Source organism: Stenella coeruleoalba (genome assembly GCF_951394435.1).
Source record: "Stenella coeruleoalba genome assembly, chromosome: X".
Classification (NCBI taxonomy): domain Eukaryota; kingdom Metazoa; phylum Chordata; class Mammalia; order Artiodactyla; family Delphinidae; genus Stenella; species Stenella coeruleoalba.
In genome coordinates this window covers 5,735,931-5,759,383 of record NC_137152.1, presented here as the reverse complement: position 1 = coordinate 5,759,383, position 23,453 = coordinate 5,735,931, and the positions used below count along the sequence as shown (strand labels likewise).

At 43.8% G+C, this 23,453-nt stretch overlaps 1 protein-coding gene across 9 annotated transcripts in view; it reads right to left on the bottom strand.

Annotated features, from left to right (window-relative positions):
• LOC307180268 (uncharacterized protein) overlaps positions 1-23,453 on the bottom strand; it is a 524,184-nt gene that overhangs the window by 216,216 nt on the left and 284,515 nt on the right. For all 9 annotated transcript variants that reach the window (XR_013825710.1, XM_079910429.1, XM_079910422.1 and 6 more), the window contains 2 exons: positions 18,278-18,506; positions 16,073-16,227 (listed from right to left, as the gene is read on the bottom strand). Coding sequence is in view for 8 of the 9 variants with exons in the window: in XM_079910429.1 (XP_079766555.1) it covers positions 16,073-16,156 (84 nt within the window). In the remaining variant the exon portion in view is untranslated. The remainder of the gene's footprint in view (positions 1-16,072; positions 16,228-18,277; positions 18,507-23,453) is intronic.

Here is a 23,453-nt window from a genome sequence, read left to right as displayed (position 1 = left end):
TATGTATTTTTTTTCATAGAGTTTTGTTAATGGTAATAAAAAGGAAGGAGGTTCTGGGGTATTTTAGCAAAAAAAAAAAAAAAAAAAAAAAAAAAACCTGATATTGTACCCTTGTACTAATCAAAAAGAGCCAGAAACTATTACTCATAAGACTGTAAAAAACTTTACGAACTATTTGAAAAGGAGGCTAATTTACATTTATCTTTTGTTCCTGATATTCTATTTTTTTGAAATGCAGCTTCAATAATGATAAACCTCTTCTCTTATGTGAAGAAGAGAGAAATAGCCACATTGGCTTTTGATCTTGGTAATAATTCACAAAGATCTCAGAAAGAAATCATTTTCAGGAACTATCTCCAAGCTTTTTAAGAATAAGCTTCATGTTTAAGGGAGAAAACAGTTTTTAAGTTTTTCTTTTTTTCTTTAAGTTGCTTATGGCTATGTCTGGATGAACATAATTGATTTTTCAAGGGAAGATTCTGACTTTCTACCCTGAGACCATTTGCAACGTGCTATGTGAGAAATTCTGTACAGAAATTCATTGACTTTGACAGAATTCCAAATTGTTTCTTCTATCATGATAGCTCATCAACTGCTTTTGCTTGATCAGAAATGAAGTATTTTACCATCAAATGGTTCTGCTGAAATTCCTCTTTTAGGCTAAGATTCCCTAAACATAAAATTCATTTAGCATAACATTGTGCTTTGCTGAACCTATTGTATTTTCCCCCCTGAGGCTAGTAAAAGAAAAATAGAATAGAAATGAACCTTAAGGACCATGCTTTTTCAATAGAGAATCCTACTTCAATGTAAATGCTCATATATTTTTAGAATATTTCATTTTCACGGAAAAACTTTTTCAGTGAATTTTATCTTTAATAGCTAAAGAAAATTTTAATATCTCAGACACTCTTCTGGTTTATTGGTTAAAAATATTTAACATGATCTTTGATGTTGGATATGTATTTTCAAATGTTTACTGAAAGAGAAATGGCACATTATGAAAATGAAGTCGAGCAGGACCCTGTGGGTCCTATTCAGCTTCCATGACCTTCCCTGAGTTCCAAAGGGCAGGTTAAAACAGTTGCCAATCAGGGAACGGAAGCTGAAACCCCCAACAAGTGGAAGATGAAGCATTCTTCAGAGAAGATCAGGAGACCACCTGAGGCCAGATTAAAGGACTGCAGGCCCTGCACACACCCTAATCTTCTCAGCAACCCCGCCCTTGAACCATTGCTATAAAACTCCTCACCAAACCCTCCTGGGTTGGGACACACAGTTTCGAGGGCAGGAGCCCGCTGTGTCGCCCTTTGCCTGGCAAGGCAATAACGCTATTCTTTTCTACTTCACCCAAAACTCTGTCTCCGAGATTCAATTCAGCACTGGTGCACAGAGGCTGAGCTTTTGGCATCAGAAACAGCAAAGCATGAGGTGTCTGGCCCCAGTGCTAACAGTAATTCATGGCATATCCAGGGCACGTTACTCGATTTCTCTGGAATCACCTTTCCTTAGAAGTAAGCGTTTTAGGCAATGATTTCTCAAGTCTCTAAAGGGTTGAAGGGAGAATATGACACCACCAGATACGCCTATTTGGCATGAAGATTATCTTGAGGCTGATCATTTTTAAGAAACAGCAGACACAGGAGAAGCTCTGAAAACCTGGCAAGAAGTTACCCTTTTGTAAGAGGCATTTGCGTGTACAAGGGAAACCTCCATCTGTAAGGGTGTCTTCCTTTCTGTACCAGGAAGAAAAGGATGCTCTGAATCTCAAGGGTCTTATCAAGCGAGAAGGCAAGGACTCCAGTCTGCACAGCCACCTTACCCTTGCTTACTGTGCTTCTCCTGGTCCCCTCCCTTACCTGGCTCTCTTCACTCCAACACCTTCTTTTGTCTTTAGCTGGAGCTGGTACTTAAGGGGGTGGCTTGGGCCATTTCAGGGAGTTACTCAGTTTGCCTGGGTATCTCCCCTGTATAGGGGAGGTATACATGTTATTAAACTTCTGTTTGTTTTTGTCCTATTAATGTGTCTTTTATTACAGGGGTTCTCAGCCCGAACCTGAAAGGGTAGAGGGAGAATTATTTCTCCTGACCCATGGGGTCTAAATTATAGAAGGAAAATAGGTTCCATTTCTGTCAAACACCAGAGTTTCAAATGGTTCTATGAGGTAAATCAGTGTGGATTGGGGTCAAAGTGAGAGTGACTTCAGATGATGTGGTTGGCCTTGGAGGACGCTGAAATGAGATACATGGTCACCCCCACATCTCCCATATTTGGGGTAAGCTCTGATGTGGGGTTGCTCGCATTGTCAGGGATGCGTGTCCACCGATGGGATGAAGACGGCTCTGCTCTATTGATAGGATGGGGGGTAGTGACTCCAGGCTTTATTATCAGTGATGAGAAGAGGAGCTCTAGACAGGGAAACGGAGGGAAGGAAGCCCCTGAAGATCTCACTGGTGCCTGGGAGCCTGCAGGATGCAAGCAATTCGCCCTTCTACCTCAAGGGGGCTCAGAGCTGTGTTATATGTAACTAAAAAGCATGGGGGAAACTTCAGCCTTGTAAGATTAAAACTGGCCACAGTGGCTCAGCCTGAGTTAGAGCTTACCCCAACCTTTTGTATCGCTTTAACTTTTTGAAACACATTACGGAAATGACTGAAATTAGCAGATGTGATTGTTTCAGTATTATTTTAATAATTATATATATGATAGATAGAAAAATAAATCAAGCAAGTGACAGAAGATTTTTTTTTCCCTTGAGACCCCAATGGGTCCTGTGTAAATTTGCTCAAGAACATCCTGATATGTGAAGGAGGATAACGATCTCCAAATGCAGAGAGCTGTCTAGACCCTAATATCATAACTTATACTGGACCAGACCTCAAATATCAATGGCTACAGAGACATTGGTCTCGGTGGACAGACGCATAACCCTGTCATCAGCCCCAATAAACAGACTGGCAAGAAGACTTTATGGAGGATGGCGTAAATCTGCTGACCGCAGTTCTTTCTGGCCCTACGCTCACCATCCGTAGGGGCACTGATGCCAGCGTGGTGGTACAGTGCCCAGAGCGCAACAGCATCCTTGACGCCCTGGCACACAGGAGGCAGGTCCTACACTATCATCGCCTTCCTTGTTTTGGGGGGCAACAGACAATACTAGCAAGCGGACAGAGATACTGTTTCACAGGCAGTCTCACGTTTAAAAAGCCATTTTCCAGATAAACAACAAGGTCCTACTGCAGAGCAGAGGGAACTGTATTCAGTATCCTGTGACAAGCCATAATGGAAAAGAATATGAAAAAAAAATGTATATATATGTATGCATAGCTGAGTCACTTTGCTGTACAGAAGCAATTAACACATCGTAAATCAACTCTACTTAAAGTTTTTTAAAAAGCCATTGCCACATCTAAAAAGAAAAGCTATTTTCCATTACTGCCATTTTAACATTTTTATAATGACAGTGGTGATTATCATCAAAATGTCCAGTTTAGTATGTAGGCATGTATCATTTCAAAGGCTTGAGTTTTAATCTTAAAAGACTGAAGTTTCCCCCATGCTCTTTAGTTACATATAACACAACTCTGAGCCCTCTTGAGGTAGAAGGGCAAATTGCTTGCATCCTGCAGACTCCCAGGCACCAGTGCAAGATCTCCAGGGGCTTCCTTCCCTCCGTTTCCCTGTCTAGAGTTTCTCTTCTCATCACTGATAATGAAGCCTGGAGTCACTACCCCCACTCCTATCAATAGATTTGAGGTTACGGTTAAAATTCATCATGTTATATGTGGCCAATGTGCAGTTATGGAAAAATGGGGGAAACGGACATAAGAGTTGGAAAAAAGTCATCTATTTTCTTCTTCTCCAAGTCACTGATGACAAGAGGTCACGCAACAAGTCAGTGGACATATTTCCAAGCCCAGAAGTGGGAGAGAATTCAGAGCCCTCAGAAGTTATTAAAATGTATTTGCTGGAATGATACCCTAGTGTATAAACAGTGACAAAGTTTTTTGAATGTGAATACAATGATTTTCTTCTCCAAGGTAATGGCCAAGATGTGGTCGGTGTGTGTGTGTGTGTGTGTGTGTGTGTGTGTGTGTGTGTGTGTGTGTGTGTGTGTGTCTGTGTGTGTGTGTGTGTGTGTGTGTGTCTGTGTGTGTGTGATGGGCTTACTGGTGTTACAATTTGCCTGAGCCTCCCTGGAACCTAAGTTAGAAGCCAAAAAGCACGATCAACTGTTAGATCAGAAAAAGACGGTGCGTGAGTGGTAGGGATAAGAATTACTATACAAAATAGTATAAAAAGCAGTTTTTCCTTCTCATCTTTGTTAAAAATAACATTTTTTTTCCACCTACAGACTTTGATCATCCTTGGGATTTGGAACAAAGAATAAAAATATTGGGTTTCTTTAAGGTTTGCTTAGATATGCAATCAAAATGACACTTTCTCTCATGAAAAGTGTTTTTCTAACCAACACATGCATTAATAATTTAAGGTCACTTCTAACCAATGCTTCATTTAAAAATTAATTGAGAAAAAACAGGTCTCAAAAGAGAATTCTCTGTGAGCTGTAAATGCTGGTACCGGTAGACTGCACACGTCGGAGTTTGACAGAATCCCTTTGAAAGGCATGTTCTAACTGGGCTTTTTAACTTGCTGGAAGCAAACACATCTCTAAACTAAGTGTCTATAGCATTTACTGTATTGCACACATTGAAGAACTATAAAAAGATAACATCATTAAAAACTGACTGAGGGAGTAAAACATATGTTACATTTCTAAGATAAAATGAAAGTATGGGAATTGCAACATTGAAATGTCAGCTTATGAATTATGTTGGAAAATGTACATTTTGATAAATGTTTTAATTCCTTCAAGTGGTTACAGGTATAATGACATAAATTGAACAAACAAAAGATTACTACTACTTCTTAGAGCCTCATGAATCTAGGGAAGGAAATCTTCAACTTGGTTCAACCTAGAGTAAAATTATTTGTTTACATACTGTTTTTGACAAACTGAAGAAATTAACGATCTTTAATCTAACACAACTGCTGTACCAGGAACCAGGATATGTCTTTTTAAAAAAATTACTGGGCTTCCCTGGTGGCGCAGTGGTTGCGAATCTGCCTGCTAATGCAGGGGACATGGGTTCGAGCCCTGGTCTGGGAAGATCCCACATGCCGCGGAGCGGCTGGGACCGTGAGCCACAGCTACTGAGCCTGCGCATCTGGAGCCTGTGCTCCACAACGGGAGAGGCCGCGATAGTGAGAGGTCTGCGCACCGCGACGAAGAGTGGCCCTCGCTCGCCGCAACTAGAGAAAGCCCTCATGAAATGAGGACCCAACGCAGCCAAAATAAATAAATTAATTAAAAAAAAATACTTAGTAAAGTAATCCTGCTCATGATAAAAAAACATCCCCTTTCCCTGCACCTACCATTATGTACGTCACTCCAAGGAACAAATACCGTTGCGAAATCAGGATTTTAATTAACCTATGATTCCGTCTCGCTAACTCTAAGCATTTTTCTTGACGTATTATCTTGAGAGACAGACTACTAACTTTCAGCTTTTCTAGCTTCCTTATATTGATATCATACCCTCTCCTCTCCCATAATCCTCACGATTTAGTTAAATCAATAATTTTAGTAACTCTTTAGTTATAGAATTTTAAATTTTGGCCACTACCCAAGTCCATATAGAGGGTGGCTTATGACCACCACTGCAGCAGATACGGATGGAAATTTTCCCTAACCTCCTCCACTCCCCCGCTAAGAAGTCCTATCGCCTCTCCTTTGCTTGAATCCCACCACTACTGATGTCGCCCATGTTTATTTCTGGAACTATAATTGTATTTTCTGTGCCTAACAGGTAGGTTAATTCTAGGCACTGAAAAATCAGTAAATGTGATAAACGTCAGCATTATAAATATTACTTCTGCACCAATTTTTTTATCATATGGTATTTTTTTGTAGAATGTATCTTACATTCTTAGGTTCATAACTATCTTTCTTTTCTTCTTAATTTCTGTATTTATCGTAAGAACTCTCCCATGTTTCCTGATCATATACAAAAGGATACAGGATATTTTTTCTTTCCATAAACTACAGTTCTCGCTCCAGAGACCCCAGCCTTCTGCTCCAAACACAGCTGCTTGTCACGGACATTAACGTGCACCACTCTTCTATGTTTAAGCTTCTTGGGTTACAAAGCTTCTCTTCTCCTGATTTAGTCATTTTATTGAAGGCCCTACTTGGAAAGGATTAATGGAAGGTGGTATCTATCATTACATAACAACATAACAAATAACCCCCAAGTCTGAGCAGCTTAGACAACAATCATTTATCTCACACAGTGTCTGAAGGTCAAAATGTGGAGGTCGCCTGGCTGGGTGGTGTGTGCTCAGGGTCTCTAATGAAACTGCATTTAAGCCATTGGCCAGGGCTGCAGTCACCTGGAGGCTTGACTCTGCCGCAGGATCCGCGCCTAAGATGGCAAGAACAGGAGACCTCGGTTCCTTGCTGGCTGCGGGCAGAAGGTGGTAGTTCCTCGCCACAGGGGGACCCTCCCCAGGGCAGCCCCTTCACGGGGCAGCTGGCCTCCCCCAAAGCAAGTGACCCAACAGACTCAAAAAGACCAAGGTGAACTATGCAATGCTGCTATATAACCTAGGTGCAGAACTCACACACCATCACTTCTGCTTTGTTGGGTTAATTATGAAGCAAGTCACTAAGCCCAGCCCAGGGGAGGGGACCAGGCTCCACCTTTTGAATGCAAGTATCCGTGAATCTGGGCACACAATTCTAAAGCCAACTTAGGATTCTCAAACCGATCCCCCTAAAACTGAGCTCCTCTGCTGAGTTTATGATTAACCTCTCTCTCCAAAACTGTATTCCCTGTCTTGACGGCTCCCCTCAAGACCAAGGGGAGGAATATCAAAGAGAAGAGGATACTGAAACCAAGCAGTGTCCTGGGGGGCTCTCCTGGGTACAAAAGTGTATCCATGTCCCCATTTCTTGTTTGCAGGAAAAAGGCTCCCACCTCCTACACCTTCCTTGAGTTCCAAAGGGCAGATAACTAATTGGGGAAGGGAGGGAACGCAGAAACAAGGGAGGAGCCGTCCAGAAACAGTGCAGCAATAAAGCAGGGTCCTGGTTCCTCCTCAAAGGACACACGTAACAATATATCTCTGAGTTCTTCCACAGGAAAAAAGGCCCCCACCCAGGTGGAGGGTGGTAACTTCAGGCTGAGCACAAGCACATGAACCCCAGACTCGCTGGAACCAGAAGGCTGATGACTTGAGATTCCCAGAACACCACGCAGTTACCTCCCCACCTGCCCACCAGAGGAAGGTTTCACACCCTGTAGCCCTCCCCGCAAATGTTGCCTGTAAAAACTCTTCCCCCAAAACTATCAGGGAGTTCAGGTCTTGTGAGCCAAGCCACCCGTTCTCCTTGGTTGGTTGGGCAACGATCCTATCCCTGCTCCCAACTCCCAAGCCACCCATTCTCCTTGCTTGGCCCTGCAACAGTCCTGCCTCTGCGCCCAACTCTGACACGTGCGTTTGCTTGGCCTTACTGTGCATCAGGCACGTGAACTTGGGTTCACCAGCAATTCATTATTCCGTCCTGCTACTTCAGTGGGTACCACATTACAGTTTGAAAATCATTTTCGTTCAGAACAGTGCAGGTATTGTGCCATTGTGTTTTGCGAGGAAGTCTTGCATGTGAAAAGTTTGGCTTTGATTCTGTTGTAAGTTTTCTGAGTTGTTTTGCTTTGCTTTGTGTCCTGTCTGGATTTAAAATACACATGCCATTGATTCTGGTAGTGATGTGCTACGAACTCTTCACGAGCAATGAACTTGCAGATACTGAATGCCGCTTACGAGTGGAGAAACACAGGGTTAGGTTCCTGAGAGTCTCTGGTCACAACATTTCGTCAACTGATCAATACATGTGTGATCTTGTTTATTCTGTGTTTCTTTGGAAAGACACCTTATTCACCATATACTGATTCCTTAACACTGGACTCACGGCAGTGTAAGTCATGCCTGAACGAAGTCAAGGGACGCATGCATTTTCTCCATAAGGCATACCACGGGCTTCTTGTGCTTAGGGACATCGGATAGCACTATAGCACTACACACGGGGCCACTGTTTTGATCTTTCCACCTCTCTGTTTGCTCTGATCATCCTTTTGGAAACGTACACTAGTCACGAGTTAGGAAGGTAAACGGGAGTAGTGGTAGGAAGAAGAGAAAAATGTTTGTGAAAGATTCCAAGGAATGAGGAAATACTTAAAACACTAATGAGAAGGGGATGATAATGAGATTTCAATGGAAGGAATGGATAATGATATTAATGATTAAAGAAAACTTTTATTGCTTCCATGTGCCAGGCAAGGAACCGACCACGGTGTATGAAGGCATTAACTGAGTTCTCCTGTACAGCCCCAATCTGCAGACGGGGAAAATCGGGCTGACAGAAGGCGAGGAATTTTCCCAGTGCCCCACACCAGCCAGCGGCACGGCTGCCCTGGAAGCCAGGTCTGTCTAACTCCACTGGACACGCACTAAACTCACTCCTTCTAGATGGCGTAGGGGAGCAAAGCTGGCCACCCCCAAAGCTTTGCCTCTTTGGCATGAGGATTATGTCTAGCCAAGAACAGTCAAGGCCCGAAAGACTCAAAAAGAACGTGTGACCTTCCCCTAACTGCCTGAGGAATGGAGACAGAGGACCTGCCCCAGGAAGGGAGCCGTCACCCTAGATAACGATACTGTGAACCGGGTGTGTAGGTGGGGAGGAACCCAGCAAGGTCTGCCTGTTACAATCCCTCTCTGTGTCCCCCTGTCTCTGCAGGCCCAGCAAACACTTGTTTACAAACACTTGCTTCTCCGTCTCCATGGGAACTGCCCTCCTCCCCTCTGAGGTCCCAAACCACTACCCCAGCAGGCTCTTCTGTCTTGACTGAAGAAGGTATTTAAGTGGAGGGCTTCTGCCATTTTGGCGAGTGACTGAGTTTTCCTGGGTCTCTCCCATGTATACGTGGTAGTAAATTTTGATTTTTCTCCTGTTGATCTGACTCAGGTCAATTTAATTCTCACACAAGACAGAAGAGCCTGGAAGCACAGAGGAAAATGTCTTTGTTCCCAACAGAGGACACAGGTCCTTCACTCCCATTCCCCACACAGCTGCTGCACAAACACTGTGGTTTGATTCCCACCTCAGAGAGCTCCTGCAGGCGTGTACTGCAAATACCCTCAGAGTATTCCCTTGAGGGACTCAACATAACGTACTCAATAACTCACCCTTTATGGGACCCCTTTCTGTGTCTCACTTTTCCGTTCACCTACCAGGCTTTAGACAGCATGTCGGCACTACATTTGGGGGTCACTTTAAACAGCAAAACCACTCAGATACGGCACAAAGTTCCATGACATGGCACTAACCAGACAGCACAAAGGACACTATTCACAGTGTGAAAGCTGGAACTAGAAGGGAGAGCATCACCTGCCCAACCGAAGCTGGGAAAGCAAGTGTCAGGGACCCAAATGTTTTACCACAAATTTGAGGTCACCTCTGCAGGAAGCTCCTTGTACGACAATCCTGCTTTGGGCTCTGCTGGTGAGAAAACCCAAACTAGATCAGTGTTACTCCCAGGATTCCAAACTAGATAAATGGAGACAAGAATTCGATGAGGGCTGGACTAAAACTAGCTCGTCCATGGCTGTGTCCTTTCTGCCTGGTCCAAAACCTGGCTGGGTGTAGGTCTCAAGAATTACTATTTTTTATTAAAGAATACTTTACTTAAATATTACATTAGCTGCAGGAGTACAACATAGTGATTTGATAGTTTTATAGATTATACTCTATATAAGGTTATAATAAGATACTGGCTATATTCCCCGTGCTGTACATTACATCCTTGTAACTTATTTATTTTATACCTAGCAGTTTGGAGCTTTTAATCCCCTTCACCCATCTTGTCCCTCCCCGTGTGATAACCACTAATTTGTTCTCTGTATCTGTGAGTCTGTTCCTGTTTTGTTGTATTTGTTCCTTTGCTTTATTTTTTAGATTCCACATGTAAGTAAAAACATACAATATTTGTCTTTCTCTGTCTTACTTATTTCACTAAGCATAATACCCTCAAGAATTATTTTTCAATCATTTGCAAAAAGTGCAAATGACTGATGGTCTGTTTCTTTGCCTATCCATACATTTCTCTTGTGAACGCGAAACTACACCCGCTCAAAATTTAATGTGAGAGGTCAAACAGAGCATGCAGTGTACAGAAGACCACTGACCACCTGGTTGACTTTTTAAACACAGGTGAAACTATGATTTGAACACCAAAGTACCTCTGACTGCCAATACTGAGGCTCTGATGAGAGGGACAAGCATTGGTGGATTCTAAGGAGTCGGGGTCAAGAAAAATGAAGTCATTTTTTTCATATCAGAGGCCAGAGTTTATGCAAAGATTGGTGATGGCATCACAAGTATATTTCCTACCAAAAGAAACAAGTGTGTGAGCAGAAGGCTGGAATAAAGTAATCTTGCCAGAGTCTATTGTACTGGGCCAGGACGCATCCTTTCTTTCCAAGCCCTGTGGGTTTCTGCTGTCCCACCGTTTTCAATTCCTTCCCCCCGACGACTCCTTCTCTGTGGGGATGTGCAGCCTTCTTCCCGTCACCAGCCTTTAAAAGTGGATGTCTCCACTGCTCTTCTGTTCTCGCCATCCTACCCAATTCGTGGGTAAGCCCACAGATGTGTCTAACTCCTTCTCAAACATGACTGACTTCTAAATTTATTTATGACTTTATTCTGATTTCTAGATCCATATTTCAAGTTATCAACAAGGCATCTCTACCTGAACCCCCAACAGAGGTCTCACATTCATTAAATCCTACCCCTGGCTGATTCCTTCACGTCTACCCGCTTCCCCACAGGTGCCCTCCTTCCTGTGTTCCCTGCTTGGGCCAAGCTGAGGAAAGGTCACAATACCTTAGTCTCGGGACAATCTCTGGCCTAAACCATGGACTTGCAAGCATTTCTAGTGGCTGTCGTGTTCATGACGTAGTGCCCCCGTCCACAAGGGATACGCTGTAATAATCACAGTGCATGCCTGAAACCATGGAGAGTACCAAACCCTATAGGTACACACCTGTACATACACACCTATGATAAAGTTTAATTTATAAATTAGGCACAGAGATCAACAACAATAACTAATAATAAAATAGAACAATTACAACAATATATTGCAATAAAAGTTATGTGAGTGAGGCCTTGCTCTCTCAGAATATCTCACTGTACACACTGAATGCCTTTTCCAGCCTAAGTAATAAGCACTTACCGTGCACAGTGGCCGTCACTTTCGTAGTCAGAGGGACAAGAGCAAAACGAGCACAACCTTCTTTTTCCTTCCTCACAGTTTCACAGACAGAAGATCGCTTCTTGCTGTTGATCTCAGCAAGCTCAGCGTATTTTTTGCTTTATTGAGAACATCCACCGTTTTGCTGAAAGGAGGATGCTCTTTGGCGTGTGTGAACTGCCTGCATCACTACTCTTCGGCTTTGGGGCCATTATAAAGTAAGATAAGGGTTCCATGAACACGAGCACTGCCATGACACTCGACCTGATAACTGAGGCACCTACGAAGTCACTAACGGGGATTCACTGAAGACAGGGATGATTCCCGGCCGGGAAGGAGCGGGACGGTGAGACATTTCCCCACACTACTCAGAGCGGCGCGCAATTTCAAACTCATGACTTCTTTATCTCTGGACTTTCCCAATTAACATTTGTCGACCTCGGATGATGGCAGGTAACTGAAACCTTGGCAAGAGAAAGCAAGGGTAAGAGGACCACGTCATATCCTACCAAATCACAGTACACACCACATCCTACCGGTCGCACCCTAGTGAACCAGACCTTCTGAACCTGTGCCTCTCTGGGGATGTTCAGAGGCCGCACTGGACGAGCCTCTTCATCCCTCTGTCCCCACACGTGCTCAGCACTTGCGGTCATCTCCTTTCTGCTCCCCCAGGCTACCAAGGCCTTCCATCTCTTTCCCTAGTCCATCCACGGTACTGTTAACAGAACTGCCACTCGAGTATGCGAATACGGCTGCGCTAGTCTCTGGCTGACAACTTGTCCTCAGAGGTTGCCTATGTCAGTAAGGATGAAGTTCACATGGGTTTTCGTGGTGTAGCGTATCTTTCATGAACTGGCCCGCTCAAGTCCTTCTCCTGCTCGCTGTGCGCCTGCCCATGTGTTTCGTGCCGTGGGCAGACTTAGTTAACTCAAAGTCTCTGGTCCTAGACCCGTTCCCAAGGACACAGCAGATATGTCTCCCGCCATCTTAAGACGCACTTCCCAGGCCAACTCTTTCTACTTAAGGCTTAGCTTAAAACTCTCTCTTACGGACCTAGAGATAATCATACTGAGTGAGGTCAGTCAGACAGAGAAAGACAAATACCATATGATGTCACTTCTGTGTGGAATCTAATTTTTAAAAAAAGATACAAATGAACTTATTTACAAAACAGAAGCAGACTTACAGATACTGAAAACAAACTTACGATTACCAAAGGGCAAACGTGGGTTGCGGGTTTAAATCAGGAGCTGGGATGGACACAATATTACATATAAGACAGATGACTGATGGGGACCTACTGTGTAGCACAGGGAACTCTGCCCAATATTCTGTGCTAATCTATATGAGAAAAGAATCTAAAAAAGAAGGAATATACGTACATGTATACCTAAGTCACTTCGCTGTACACCTGAAGCTCACACAACACTGTAACTCAAGTATGCTCCAATAAAATTCAAAAAACACAAAACACAGCTGTACGTGAAGTTCTCTGTGACTGTATATCCTCATATGCTTTCTCTTCACCTTAAATATACCTGCACTGAGTACTTACCATTTTGGTTTTATTTGTTTTCAAATAAAAATTATCTGGGGACTTTATCTGGGGATATTATCTGGGGACTTCCCTAGTGGTCCAGTGGTTAAGACTCTGAGCTTCCACTGCAGGGGGCATGGTTTTGATCCCTGGTCAGGGAACTAAGATCCCGCATGCCGTGTGGCATGGCCAAGTAAATAAAAATAGATGCAAAAAAAAAAAAATCTATAATGAACAAAAAAATCAAAATTAAAAAAAAAGAAAGACTATATTATCTGGAGAGAGGACCTTTCATCTTTCATCTTAGTTTTTGTTGAGTGTGCCAAGAACACTCTATTTTCTATTTTCTCAGAGGAAAATAAATAAAGGGATGTTGACATTTTTCTCTCACCTTGAACTCGTGTCTGACCTGAAATACCAAAAGAAGAGTCTGTCTTACTGGCAATGAAAGTATCTTTACCCTCAAGTTACTTCTGTTGATTAAATCTAGCACTCTCCATCCACACTTGCCCTTCAACCTCAGATCAAAACACTCAGCGCAATAAACAAGTTGTTTGGAAGATTTAATGGGGCTTCCGCAGGTCTCCAGTTAGTCTCCAGACACTAAACTGGGGAAGTCCTGTTTAATTTACATCTAGACTTAGTACAGGAGTCACTGTGGGAAAGCAATCATTTTTGAAGACCCAGGAGTTCAAACGGAGCTGGGTTTCCAAAACATCATTAATGATGAGACACGGCTACAGCATTTCCTGAGAGTTCCACACAGAAAGGATTTAGAGCAGTTCAAATAGACTCATCGCTTCTGAGCTTCTGTTAGGAAAGAAAAACACAGCCAAGAATTCTTCACTCCCTTTACCAAATCTTTTCTGGTGATGAGGTCACAGGCTCATGAAGATGCTCGACTCAACGTTCCAGAACAGAAAGCCTAGGAAGTCAGGGCTGGCTGAAAACGAGAAGCCTGACTGTCTGCTTGAAGAATGTACGTATCACCAAACTGGGATTCTGACAAAGTTCGCTTTTGCTTCAATTGTTTTCCCCCATACAGTAGAAGGAGAGGAGCCTCATTACACAGAACAAATGCATCAACAAATGTAGTTGCAATGACGTTAACGTGTAAGGATGATAAAGCCTGGACACAGAACTTGGTTTCCAAGCCTGGAATTTCTGATGAGAAGTTCCTCTCAACACTTGCCAACACACATTCGTTTTTTGTAACTCTCAGTTTTATAAGGAAAATTGCTTCTCTGTGCCCTTTCCGGCCCAGACTAACAGCAAAGGAATCGTGATAGCATCAGCATGGAAGAAAGAGCACAGTTAAACATGTACAAAGTAACTATCCAGCCCTGAGAAGCACTTGGCTGTCTGGCTGGGGAGGGGAGTACATACGGTCGGCAATATTCCATAGAACAATGATTTGGGTCACGGTCGGCAATATTCCATAGAACAATGATTTGGGTCACGGTCGGCAATATTCCATAGAACAACGATTTGCATCACCAAAACAAGTCTATTTTAACTGTTTAAGTCTATCAACAGGGGAAGATTTTTGTCTCTTTACTTTTATTTTAATGACCTTTTTGGGAAAATATGTTAACTAATACTTTAAAACACAGCCCCTTCTCCCCTTTTGAGTCTCTGGTGGGGAAGGATGGGTGAATTATATTCCACACTGGTCAGATCACGGGGCATCATCACCACTGGTCCAGGTAAAGATCCTCTGCTCTTTATCACGTGTTCCTTTTCATCACTATTCCTCACCCCAACGTTGGGAACTATGTAATATGTTTCACAGGAGTTATTTGCTCACCTGTTTTTATGAAGTGTGTAGCGTTTTATGTGGGTTTCATGTTTATGTAAATCATATTGATATACATCCCATTATGTGTTCATATTTTCACCCCCAAACTGCGCTTTTAACTTCTATCCAACTTTTCCCCTTCATTTGCTCACTGAAAGAGTGGTAGCTTCTTCCTGAAGTCACAACCACAAGGTTACCTTGAAGCTTCTGTATTCCCTTTTAGTTCTGCCATGAACTCCACAACCACGAGGAATGAGATTCCCCCCCACACACACAAACTGAGGGAGCTTAGAAGTGGATCCTTCCCTCGTCACGCTTCCAGAGGACAACACACCCCACTGGATACCTTGACCATGTGAGACCCAAGCAGAGGACCCAGCCAAGTCGCACCCAGACTCCTGACCCATAGAAAGCAGGACCATGTTTGAAGCTGTTCAGTGTGTGGTAATTTGTTACACAGCCACAGCTAACTGATACAATTTCCCATAATGACTTCAGTCTCCTCAGAATCAACTCTCTGATCCAAAGACAACCTGGTGGAACAAAAGCACAGAAGCTCTTTGCTTCCCTTGGTCTTCACTGCTCCCTGATACACCAAGGTCTATGACCCAGGCACCTAATTCTCTTGACTATGATATCAAGTTTACAGCTCTGAGTTCACAAGGTTCAACTATTTTGATTCAAATCAGTGACTTGGAGCAACTGACTGGCATTGTTTGTACAACAGTTATTAGAGCACCCATCCCATATTTATACAAAGAAGTTTAATGAGATCATTCGTGGACATCTTCAAAGCACCACTCAGCATTTGACAAGCACTCACCAAATAGTCACCATTAGGGTCACTGCAGTCTAACTAAATTCAGCGAAGGGGAGTTTGTGTGCCACAGAGAACACTAGGTTCTCAACAGTGGATGTTAAATGAATAAATTGAAAGAAATAACAACGTTGTTTGCTTGGGAGAGATGAATTGAAGGAAAATTATGGAATCCATCAAGACCTTCCACTTCTGGACACAAACAAGTGATTGGACTTTGTTCTCCCTTGACTTTTTGATTTCAAATCTAAATTTGATTTGAATATTAGGTCTCCGCATGTTTAATCTCAGGTGTCTACAGCATCATGGACCACAGGAACATTCTCCTCCCACTGGAGGAGATGGAACGGTGATATGCAGACAAACATTTCACACTGAGCCTCGTCGGCCACTTCATGTTATTCTGGAGGCGGTTTACCTTGTTGCAAAAGCTTGAGTCTCAAAATGCGAAACAGAGGAGCAGGAAAAGGGCCAATCCGAATGCCTCCCTGAATTACGTAAATTTACAAAACAGTGTTTCGTCACATCAAAAGGAGTTGCATACCTGGAACTTTTCACCGCGACAGCTGCAGAAAAGACTGGCCTCTTTTCTCTTTCTCCACCCCCAGAGGCACGAAGCACCTTTCATCTCTTCCAGCAGAATCTTTCATCCAGCAGTAGCCACTTCCTGCTCTGACCCCTGAGCATGACTCGTTCACCCTGTGTTGCAATGAACACACATTTTCATGAGCTCTCCCGTTCTCTAATCTCTCCCAGGGTCATGCCACATAGAACCACAATGAAGTCTGTTTAAGACACCATCTGGAACACGATACTACATTTCTGACATAAGACGAACCTTGCCATGAAGGATGGTGGTGGCACAAACGTATGCAAGTGGTTTCATATTTGGGGATTTACAAGGAACGGCAATGCGGGGGGGAAGAGCCACTCTCCACAGAGCATCATGATGCGAAGAGGGAAAGTGTGGACAGATCAGAGGGGAAAAAAAGTGTATGCCGTTGGAGAAAAATCATAGTATCATGTAGGGGATGGCTCACGATGGTTCTTAGGACACACACAGGCCCCCACCTAGTTTTGCAAATAAAGCTTTACTGGAACACAGGCACACCTAGCTGCTTCCATGTCATGTATCTCTGGGTGCTTACTCGCTACCCCAGCAGAGCTGAGTAGTTGAAACAAGGACCATACAGTTCATAAAGCCTGATGTATTTACCATCTGACCCTTTACAGGAAACTATACTGAGCCCTGCAGAGCAGGTAGAGCACGGGGATTGTGGAACCAGTGAAAGATTCAGACTCCAGCTAGTCATTGCATCTTGTATTTTTGGTATTGTGGACAGGACTCCAACAGGTTAGAACTACATCTGGCCCAGAGCATCAGAGTTGCTTACCAAATGGCTGTTATCTTCCCATCCCTCATGTAGACAATTCAACAAAAAGCAAATCACCGTGTTTCCGTACCTCTCACAATATTATTTCAGAGAAAAGTACACATAGCAAAAGACATCACGAGTCAGGGCGCTTCTGAGTGGGTCAACTACATATTTTCTATACAATATTCACCAAAGTTCAGCTGAGAATTTCCCAACTAGATTTAATTTAACAAATTACCTTCCATCAGGATGGCAGGTAATTTATTAAACATGACATTTTCTGATAATTTTGGGAGAAGAAAATTTATTGAAAATTGGATCCCAAATACAGGTAAGGATATAATGGAAAATCAATGTGGATGACCTACCATTTATACCTTTAGGTGAATGGGATCCTAAGAATATTATCACGGTCCTATGAGTTTTATCTTTGGTGTTCAATTCTAAGGTACAATTTAAATGGAATAAAGGTGACATTGTTCTTGGAACAAAGGAAAATGGCAAAGTAAAGATAACTAAAAAACTATAAATAGGTTGGAAAGGGGAAAAAATGCCAAATGTGGGTAAGGCTTTAGATTTGACTTTTATTTTTTTGCCACTCTGAGCAATAGAGGCCGGGGTGAGCTACCAGTTCTTCTAAAAGCAGCCCTGCGTGAGATCACGCAACAGCATCTGTTGTTTTCACCCACCTCTGCCCTCCAGGGCTTCTCTTGTACTCCTGTGTCTGAGCATCGATACCCAGGAGACGGCCCCGTCTTTGGCACACCTCCTGCCCGTTTCACAAAGCCACCTCCTGCTTCCTGGACCGAATACAACTGTTTTTCCCCAACTCACCCACCCTCGGCCCCCATCTCTTCTACTCCACGCTGTTTCTGGTCCCAACGATACACCTTCAGTAATATTCATTTGCAAAACCTCGATCTTAGTGGCAAATGAAAGGGGCATTTCTCTAGCACCTTTAACCAAAGTGTCCAAGAACTCTGTGAAGCCTGGCCGGCACGGAGGGCATAACGTCTACTCAAAACCTCCAGCCGGTGACAAGTCAGAGCTCTAGGGTTTCCTTTGCAACGGGGTGCCAGTCCAGGGTCGCTGGCTGGGGAGTCTGGGAGTCAGTGTGAGGGACTGTGTCAGGCTTGGCAGTGGTCCTGCCCCAGCAGACAGCCAACAGCACCACCCGGGTGGGTGGGTGATGGCATCACTGGCCCACTGGAAGAACTCCAGTTGGACGAAATAAACATCATCTGATTAAATAGCCATTTGGATGACGGAACTGCCACAAAGAGGTAGCTCTGTGGGCAAGAGCAGACTTACCGATCGGAAACATGTGTTCAAACCCTACTGCTCGCTGTACCGATCTCAGCGCTTGAACGTACCGGAATGTGTGTGAACGAGCACGTCTGGGATGAAGACATCAGTCTTGGCTTCCGTCTTGCATATGCAAAATTGCTCCAGGAATGAATAGCCTAGGCTGTTTGTGTGCCAGGCTCTTCAGCTGGGATCAAGACACAAAACATCGTTGTTGGGTGAGGAAGATGAGGTGCCTGGAATGTGAAATCTTCCAGACAGTGGGGCAGGAGGAGAACCCTGCTGGTGCCAGAATGCCTGCAAAACAGGAAAAGGACAGAGACTTAGCAGCAGTTTACATCTATTGCTTTTAGGCCTCTGACCAAGATCCCTGGAAGAACTTTTTCCTTCAAATGGAAATTTACCTCTTTGAATAGTCCCTTGGAAGAGGACCTCTAATTAGCAGACAGTCTGCTGATGGGGACCATTTGCAATAGGGAGGCAACGCCCTTTGCCATAAATATTGAAGGGATTAAAAAATCGAATAACAGTAAACACACACACACCTCTCCTTAAAAAAATAAAAATTTCAGGGCTTCTCTGGTGGCGCAGTGGTTGAGAGTCCGCCTGCCGATGCAGGGGACACGGGTTCGTGCCCCGGTCCGGAAAGATCCCACAGGCCGCGGAGCGGCTGGGCCCATGAGCCATGGCTGCTGAGCCTGCGCGTCTGGAGCCTGTGCTCCACAACGGGAGAGGCCACGGCAGTGAGAGGCCCGCGTACCGCAAAAAAAAAAAAAAAAATAATAATAATAATAATAAAATAAAAACTTCAGGGAAACCTAGATAACCCGTTTATCCCATCGACAATGAAGCTTGGCAGGTTGCTAATTAGAACAATTCAACAATTGTAATTCAACGTGTACATTTAAGAACATGTTCAAGCTGCAGTGATTCAATTTCGCAAGACATGCATTCCATCAGGTCTGCCTGAGCATGGCCTCTCCCATGCCATGATCTCAGAGAAACCGGAAGTGATTTATGAGGACTCCAAGGAGAACAGTCAGGGTTCGCCAGACCCTCCCTTCTGTTGTAATCACAGAGAACTCCATGCTGTGTGGCGACCACACGCACAGTCCTGGGACGGGTTCTCCAAGGGTGACGTGGGTGACAGCAGGTTGGCTGTGTGTCTACATTGATATATATATATTTTTCTTTTTCATAAGAAAAAGGAGACTCACTTTTTATTTGGAAGTAAAATGTCTTTTTCCCTAAAGAAAATGTCTGTTTTCTTTTTTCCATCTGTAACAATTCATTTATATCTCCTCAAAATTAGAGTTTTTGGCAGGATTCCCTTACTTGCAGAAATACAAAACACAGAGAGTCTGCTATGAAATAAATAACTGAGAAGAAGTCAGAGCACACACGTGTCACCTTATTCCCCCAGACCCTCTCCAATGAGATTTATAGGCTCCCTTGCTGGATACGGGTCTCCACTGGGACAGGTCTACTCTCCTGGCCTCTGAAAACCATCCTGCTAATTCAAGGAGTGATTCGCCAGGTAGGTTTCAACTGGAATAAGCTTATGGAACATTTCAGAGGGTGTCAATTGTGTTGCAACCAAGAGATCAAGAAACAGAAACGAGAGTGATTTCTCCGCCTTGACAGCGGGATGGATTACGCAACGGGTGATCGTTAATTACTCACGCGGTGTATAAGGATTCTGCAGCAGCCATGCCAGTTCTCTACATGGTAAATCAGAACCAAAGAACGTTTTGTTTCGTGGATAACTTGGCTGTATTCACAGAAGAGAAGAAGATCTCTCATCTCAGAGAACCACATCAAACTGCTCTAAGAGAACGGTTTCGTTTCAGAGAACCGTTATCTGTGCTGGAAGCCCTGCTTTATTTAGCTACAGTCTTGAACTCATCCCTCTTTGATTCTACAGCAGGGAGATATGAGCCACGGGCCGTTATGTTTTCGGGAGTCTTTCAGGCTACCAAAAATAAATAAATAAATAAGCTGCTGTCTTCAAAATAAACAAGTAACCATCTGCACAGGAGAAAATTGCACCCTGCTGCGTCATCAACAAAGGCAATAATTAGAGTCAGATTAAGAAACAAAACAAAATACCTGAGGGGTACAGAGGAAAAAAGGACCCAAATGGTGCATCTGGGGCCCGACGACACAAAGAAAGACTCAGAGTTCCAGTCTGTGATGGGATTTGAGGACTCCTAAGGAAAGCTCTCTCCAACTACCTCCCTGACAGTATGCCTAAAACTGCTTGCTCAGGCATCCTCTCACTCGGATTGAAGGCTTCCATTTAGGGTCTCTCACAGATAGTTCTGCCAACCTGGGAACACAGTGGCTTTTGGAAGAAGCCATGAGTAAATATAAGCACCCTCTGTGCCGTTGTGCAAATCACAGATAAATGGTGGCTCTGAGAGGGCGGGTTCCTACCAAGGAAAGTTTTGTTTCAAGTACGGGAGGGTTAATAAGCTGGGTACTGCCAGGGGCAGATGGCCCAAAAGAGACCTGAGAGGAGCTGGATTCTGAAGGACCTAGGGACCGGCTGGCTAGAAAGGAAAGTGTGGAGACCAGAGTTCCGAGATGAGAGATGCCAAACCTTGCCACCTTCTGTACGCCCTGTCGAGGCAGGCTGGGCTACTTGAGGGTGGAACCCTAGCTTATTTTTGCATGACAGAGAGCACTTCTATTTTCATTCAAACAAAACTTACCCTCTGTGTTAGACTGAACAATTTTAAAAAGAAGTTTACTTAGCTGGGGTATAGCTGGATACTTCTGTTTTGTAGAATTCTGCATTCTAATGTAGAATTTATGGGCCCCATGGCTCAAAGGCTTCCAGGTAACAAAACGAAGGTTCTTAAAGAAAGAGGCAGAGGGAAGAGTCAAACCCTATACCCTTCCCTCTGTGGGTCCCTTGGCCACAGGCTGGGGGAAGAAGAGACGCTTCGTACTGGACCCAAACTTGAAAGCGGGCGGGACCTTTCAATACCAGAAAAACGAGACTTTGTCACAAAAAAATGAGACTGGTTTCCATAATTAGAAATGTCTGGAAAGCAACAGGGTATGGTCAAGTTCTCTTTAACGGTTAGGATAAGGTCCTTAAGATGTAACGTGTGACGGCAGCATTAGAGAAAGACAAAGTGTCTTCCTCTGCATCAGTACAGAACTGCACATCCCACGAGCTCCATTTTCATCCTAGGAGACCAGAGGCACACCACTTCTCTCTGTCTCTCCATCGAACCAACTTCTCCAAGCAGCTGGCAGTCTCACTGCATCCTACCCTCTGCGTCATCAAGCATTACCCCGTCCGCGACTCTATCCAGCAAAGAAACTTGTTTCCATTATCATCCTCCAAAGAGATTTTTAAAACGTTTTTCTCCTCATCAACACCTCCTGATTGACTAGCCTTACAATCCTACTCCTGGGCATATATCCAGAGAAAAACATGATTCAAAAGGATACACGCACCCCAATGTTCATTGCAGCACTGTTTACAATAGCCAAGACGTGCAAGCGACCTAAACGTCCACTGACAGATGAATGGATAAAGATGTGGTACACGTATGTGATGGAACATTTCTCAGCCATCAAAAAGAATGAAATCATGCCATTGGCAGTTACATGGATAGACCTAGAGATGATCATACTAAGGGAAGTCAGACATAAAAAGACCAAGATCATATGATATTGGTTATATGTGGAATCTAAAAAAAAAAGATACAAATGAACTTATTTACAAAACAGATTCACAGACTTACAGAATGAATTTATGGTGACTGGTGGGGTGAAGGGTGGGGGGGAGGGATAGACTGGGAGTTTGGGATTGACATGTACACACTACTACATTTAAAATAGATAACCAACAAGGACGTATGGGAAAAAATACAAAACAAAACAAAAAACACCCCGTGAAATTCTAATACCATGGATATCCCTGCATCTGTTTATATACTGTATTATTTCATGCTTTATACATAACATAATAAGATTTCTTTCCACTCTCTGTCCCCAAGAACATTTGCTGAGGATGCCTGCCTTAGACAACTCCCTGACTCCCTCTGCCTCAGGTAAAAGAAAGAAGGGAGTCCGGAGTGGGTGGTTTTCCATGTTGCATACGAAGGAGGCATAGGGTTGCACAGAGTAGTCTCCACGACCACCCGAAGGAGTGCCGGCGAGGCACCATTTTGCCCAGCAGCCCCAAGGGCCACCCTCCACCCATCCCATACTCTGCATGCACACAACGGAGTGGGCCTTCCAATTCAACCTCAGCAGCTCTGCTGTCGCAGGTCTCCACTGCAGGGTTCTCTGCTTTTTGCCAGTTTATAAAATTGGTTCAGGGTTTTAAAAAAAAAGTGAAAAGTCCTTTTGTCTCAGTGTACCTGAATGGCCCGCACACTTTCAGCTTCTGGCTCTGTTTAATAAGGTGACAATGCCTACGTGCATTTTACTAAAAAGGCAAGTATGTACTCATAAAGCCTCAAAAACGTTGGTGGGATCCCACCACACGGGGAAAATGTATCCTTTGTGGAGACTGCTCTGTGTGCCCCTCAGATCACTCCCATTGGCCCTTTGCTGATAAGCCCCACTCCATTCACCCCTGGAAGAGTCCCGCCAGTGATGAATATTTATAGCTTTATATATATTTTGGAAAAGAATTGAACCTATAATATAGCACGTAGCTGTTTTGGATTTCATTACATTTCAACTGCATTACACTCAATGCACTATAATGCATTCAAGGCACTACGTTCAACTGCATTACGTTTCAAGGCTAACTGCAATTAAAATATGACAACGCTGTGACATTCGATTATGATCTCTCGGGGCCTTATTTCATGGTGAGCAAACCTCCATACAAGAGGTCAACACCGTAACAATGTCACTGCTCTTCCCATTGGTACAGCTCGCAACAGGATGATCCAATCAACCACATCATTCAGTTGATTTGACACAAAAGCAATAGAACTGCAGACATAGATCCCCGCTGTCAGTCTACCTGAAATTCTTGCCCTGCTATGAAGAGCTGTAAAGCAGGAACAGACATATCTTCTCGTTAGTGAATGAGATGTCACGGGAAAACAGAGGGGGGAGTGACTGACTCCGCTTAGAGGCTCCTGTGACAGGGTCAGGTGATTTTGAGCTGGGTTTTGTAGGGTCTCGCCAAGAAGAGAATGCAATAGGATTCCAGATACAGGAAATACCTTGATTAACACATCCCAGGAGGCTTCCCGTGTATGGTAT